Source organism: Gastrolobium bilobum, unplaced genomic scaffold (genome assembly GCF_033153095.1).
Source record: "Gastrolobium bilobum isolate Gb01-03AN ecotype WA unplaced genomic scaffold, APGP_CSIRO_Gbil_v1 utg19495, whole genome shotgun sequence".
NCBI lineage: Eukaryota > Viridiplantae > Streptophyta > Magnoliopsida > Fabales > Fabaceae > Gastrolobium > Gastrolobium bilobum.
In genome coordinates, this window is record NW_026898451.1 from 209,508 (window position 1) to 214,365 (window position 4,858).

General features: G+C 33.6%; 1 protein-coding gene across 1 annotated transcript; it reads left to right on the forward strand.

Moving 5' to 3' along the window:
- The first annotated feature begins 3,689 nt into the window (after nucleotides 1–3,689).
- LOC133316432 (uncharacterized) lies at nucleotides 3,690–4,373 on the forward strand. The gene has a single exon (XM_061518180.1). It carries the CDS (start codon nucleotides 3,726–3,728, stop codon nucleotides 4,128–4,130), a length of 405 nt encoding a protein of 134 aa, XP_061374164.1. The 5' UTR covers nucleotides 3,690–3,725; the 3' UTR covers nucleotides 4,131–4,373.
- The last annotated feature ends 485 nt before the right edge of the window (nucleotides 4,374–4,858 follow it).

Genomic DNA, 4,858 nt, shown 5'->3' on the forward strand with positions numbered 1-4,858 from the left:
GTAAACCTAGGGGTGTAAATGAGCCAGGCTGGGCCGGGCTTTAGCCTTCCTTGCCTAAGCCTACGTAAAAAAATACTCAGCCTATCTAGCCTACTAAATGCTTTATTTATAGCCAAGCTTAGCCTATTTTTAAAAATTATAGAGCCTTATATGGCCTACAGGCCTTGTAGGCCTCCCTAGTGATATATTTTTAAATATTTTAAAAAAAAATTAAAAATATTTTTAACAATTTTTAAAATATTCGCTTGATATTACAAGTCATTAACGTGTTTATAAATTGCTGCATTTTTTTACACGAGATATAAATTTCACTAGTGAGCATTAAATAAAGCCACCTAAAATAAATATATTATTTTATTTTATTTTAAAAAATTAATTAGGCCAGCCTACAAGGCTTTATGTCAGGCTTGATAAAATTGGCCTATGGCTTCCTTGTTAAAAATGTTTTCTTATTAGCCTAAGCCTACTCTGCTTTTCAACGTAAACCGGGCTAGGTCAGGCTCAACGTAGGTCGGACTGTAAGCTAGGTCAGGCCAGTCTGACCCATTTACATCCCTAAGTAAAACAAATCTGTCCCAGGGATTGTTTTTTATATTTTATAACAAAGAATGTTTATGACATAATAAGATGGTAGAACATAAGCTAGTTACTAGACAATGCTGCTTGGCTGGATGCTATTGCCCATTAATTAATGGCTCCAAAGGAGAAAAAAATTAAACACTTTTAAGTTTTAACAGATAAGACCTAGCATAAATTTTTTATATAATATTTTAAACTTAATCTAAGGATGTGTACACTTATCTTATCCGTGTTATTAGGGGTGTTAACGGGCGGAGCTGAGCCGAGCCAAACTTTGGTCTTAAAAGGTTAAGTCTGTGTTTAAATGTGTTAGCCTGATTAAGTCTGTTACTTGTTATGAATATAATTATTGGCCTGTGGTATGACTTATTTACAAAAAATAAAAGTATGATTTAGCCTGTTAGCCTATTTAAAAAAAATAAGACAACAAAAATTAATCAAAACAGAATATACAATCAACAACACTAGTAATTTCATAAATTCAATGTATATCCAAACAGCATAATATAGAACAAAATCATTCAAAAAGTCTGTTTAACTAATAAAATGAGATGAAATGGATTGAGGAAATAGAGAGAGCTATTACTAGTAGTATAAAAAATATAAAATAAAAATTAATATACTAGGTCAACCTGAGAGGCTCTAAGGCCGAGCTTTTGAATTGGAGCATGTGATCTTTTTATTAAACGACCTTTTATACAAGTCCAAGCCTGGTTCCAACAACCAATATTAGGCATATAAACTCAGGCCTTCACGAGCCGAGTCAAAGTTCCTGAAAGGCCCTTGGTTTATTTATCACTCCTCCTACGTGTTATATTTGAAGAGAATTAAGTGTAATACTCTCGTAATAAATAAAAATTAAATATAATGTTATGTTATAAAAAAAACATAAAAACAATTACAATATATATATATATATAGCCTACTATTATTTGTATATGATCTATATTAAATTTATTTTTATATCTTTACTTCCCCATGACATCACCTTGTCATCTTAATAATTATTATTATCTGATATGGCTAATAATATAATGAATTATTAATAAGGTTATAACAGTTGGACGAACCTTTCGTCGATATTAGGAGTAACTGGATTCGATTATCAACTTTTCCCTCTTATGTTTTTGTCATCTTAATCGCCTATTATTGTTTTTTTTTCTTCTTATTCTTCTAATTGAAATAATGAATCTTTTGCTAATACTTTCTCTTTTAATTTATTTTACAAAAATATAATTATTTATTAGAAGGAGAGAGAAGAGGACAGAAAGAAGAACTGCAGATTTGATTCTGTTCTTTATTTTGCTGATGTTTCTCGTACTGTTTTCCATAGTAGTTAGGTGTTTGATTTTTTATTTTTTTTTGTTGATTATGAGGGGGGCCAAATAGGCCCGAGAAAAACTTAATTAGGACATTATCAAGTTCAGAAAGAAACTAGCTGTAGTCACAGCATCAGAGGACAAAAGTTAGGTGTTTGTCTTTGTTTATTGGGTCTTTGACCCCATTTTCACTCCAGAAAAGAAAAGAGTCTCTTGCCATAAGTTGCGTCGTGCTCCTTGATTAAATTGAACGGTAATTTAACCCTACGAAAAGATGGATTACTCTTCAAAGAGGGCCCCCTGAATACTTGATTTCAAGAGGGTAAAACATTGAAGGTTTGAAATCTCAACATTATTATTGATCACTGAATTAGTCCCGCGACCTAGCTAGCCCAATTTCAATCCAAACAGCACCCGGGGTTGCCTAATTTTTTCACGTCTCATTCCTCGTTTCACTTTCTAGCGTGCCAAACTTTGGTCTTCAACAAAGACAGAAGAACAAAGGGATGAAAAAGTAGTCAATATCTATGAAGAAATATTTCAAATAAAAAACACAATTTAAGAGACATATAGATGAGTTTGGACTGTGTCAACTTTCAACACGCACTTGATTGATGGCGATTTTTCAAGTGCCAACTTCCACTGTCTGCTTCTTGGGTTTTCTCCTGTTACGCTTCGAGAATCAAAATTTACAAAATGCAATCAGCCCATGCCATAAATCTAACAGCCCCCATACAAAGTGAATGATATCTATTATACAAAGTGAGTCTTTCTCAGAAGCACTTTCAATTTATAAATTAAAGCCTTGATCAAAACTTCCAAAGTTTCTATATAAATGATATTGCCTCAAGTATATAGTTTACGGGCGTTATACGGAATTGTAAGATAGCCACATCCGATGCCACCTCACTAAACTTTGTCGATAAAATTAAGTTGAACGAGTCTTGCACGATAAATAATTAAGCAACTGTCAAGTGGTGACAATCATATCGTATAAGAAGGGCTTCAAACATCAAACTATATATGTGGATTGCAGGATTAGATCAAGCCGCTAATTTGTGGCTCTAATAATGGATATGTCACTCTCTTGAACTGGCCAAACTAATGACTAGAGAGGTTGCCAACGTATTCATGTTACCTGACAAATGGGATGAGTAATAAACCATCAACGACCCTAAGGGTATTTACTAGTATTGACCCTTTCAAGATTGGCTATTTATTTAGTTTTTTAGACATCAATGTAGTGTCACTTGTTATAATTGGTTTTAATTTTCATGTTATAGAAATATTTATTACATGGGTCCACATCTATTTAAAAATAAAAAGACAAAAAAAAAAAAATACTGCACCGTTCTTCTACAACATAAGAAAATATTTTTCCTATTATAATATATACAAAGAGGTAGGATCCTTTGACACCTCATCTGACAGCCGTTAGATAAAAAAAGATCAACGATTCTGATTTGCAAGCATGTGACACCATTGATCTTTATTAATCTAACAGCTATCAGATTAGGTGTCAAATTTAAAATTTGACACTGATGTCAAATGATACTACCTCGTATACAAAATAGGAGCCAAATCCCCCCTCCAAAAAAAAAAAACGTTACCCACTAGAAGCTTGACTAATAGGGGCGCAGACATGACCTTTCTCTACCTTGATTCCTAGCTCACTAATTCAGCAGCAAGAAGTTTAAGGTAAATTTATGCCCCGGTTGACACGTCACACTTAATTATAATTGGTAAGTGGCTATTTATAGAATCACTCTTGCATTTCCATTTTGCTTCACCCTCTTCCTTCTTGCTAGTATCACTCTTTCTAAAAACATGTTCCCCACCATGTTTGCTTGCCTTAATAGCAAAATATCAGATGAAAAAATAGTAGAACAGCTCAAAGTCACAAAGGCAGTATACAGAGACGAGTTAACCAAAAAGAAATCTCCACCGCCAAGCAAGGCAGTGAAGAAGAAAAGTGTTCGGTTTGCGGATTCAGAATCTACGGTTATGGGAGAAGAAGACAATGAGAAGAACCTCGTGAAAGGAAGATGTACTGGTAATGAATTAGGAGAAAGAACAGGGATCAGAGTGAAGGTAAAGATGACAAAGAAAGAAGCGGCTAGGTTGCTATCAAAATGCAAAGAAGGAGGAATTCTCGAATTCAAAGATGTTGCTCGTGAGCTTGTGGAGCTCCCACAGAACCGAGTTAGCATTATGTCTACTTGTACTAAATGATAATGTTGAAGTTTCACTAGTGGGAGGGAGAAAACTATACATAGCAATGCGTTGTACTCTAGGTCTAGGAAGACTTTGTTAAATTCTAATGTTTTGTTCTTTGCTGAGGAACGAAGAGAGCATGAGTTCATTCAGTAAATTAATGCTATGTGATTATGTATGGAAGTGTACTCACTTATACATAAGAAAGTTTTGTTGTAATTCTTCTTCTTCGATTACTCTTTAAGTTTTGCAAATTATGATGATAATTTGTCCTAGTTCGAAGATGCATAGAAACTTTTTATTGTAGAAAATGAGAAGTCAAGTTAATTATACCATCATCCTTTCGGTGTCTAGCAACAAAATAAAAATAAGTAAACTTTGAAGTGTTGTTTTCAATCCTTCGCCAGTAGAGCAAGCTCCTAATTAAAGGACAAAAAAAATGCAACCTTTGATTTGTTAACCTGCAAAAGTCTGCTCCTGTTTGCTCTGCAAGGTTACTCACTGATTTGTTAACCTTTGCTTTTTCCCTTACGTTTGTACAAGTTGGTGCTTATCCTTTGTGTCCATAGTATTCACTGATTATGCAATAAAATTATAAAAATGAAAAACACTTTGAACTCCCTCTATTTTAATCTATCTTGCTGTTATTCTTTTTTTATCTCTGTCAAAATTTTGTGAGTTACTTACCCGGTGTTTAACATTTGCCTACTTCTAAAAATCAAATATCTTGTGCATCTCTTTGTTTG

Excerpts from the sequence above, each read along its gene's own strand:
- LOC133316432 (XM_061518180.1), top strand. The coding sequence starts at position 3,726 with ATGTTCCCCACCATGTTTGCTTGCCTTAATAGCAAAATATCAGATGAA.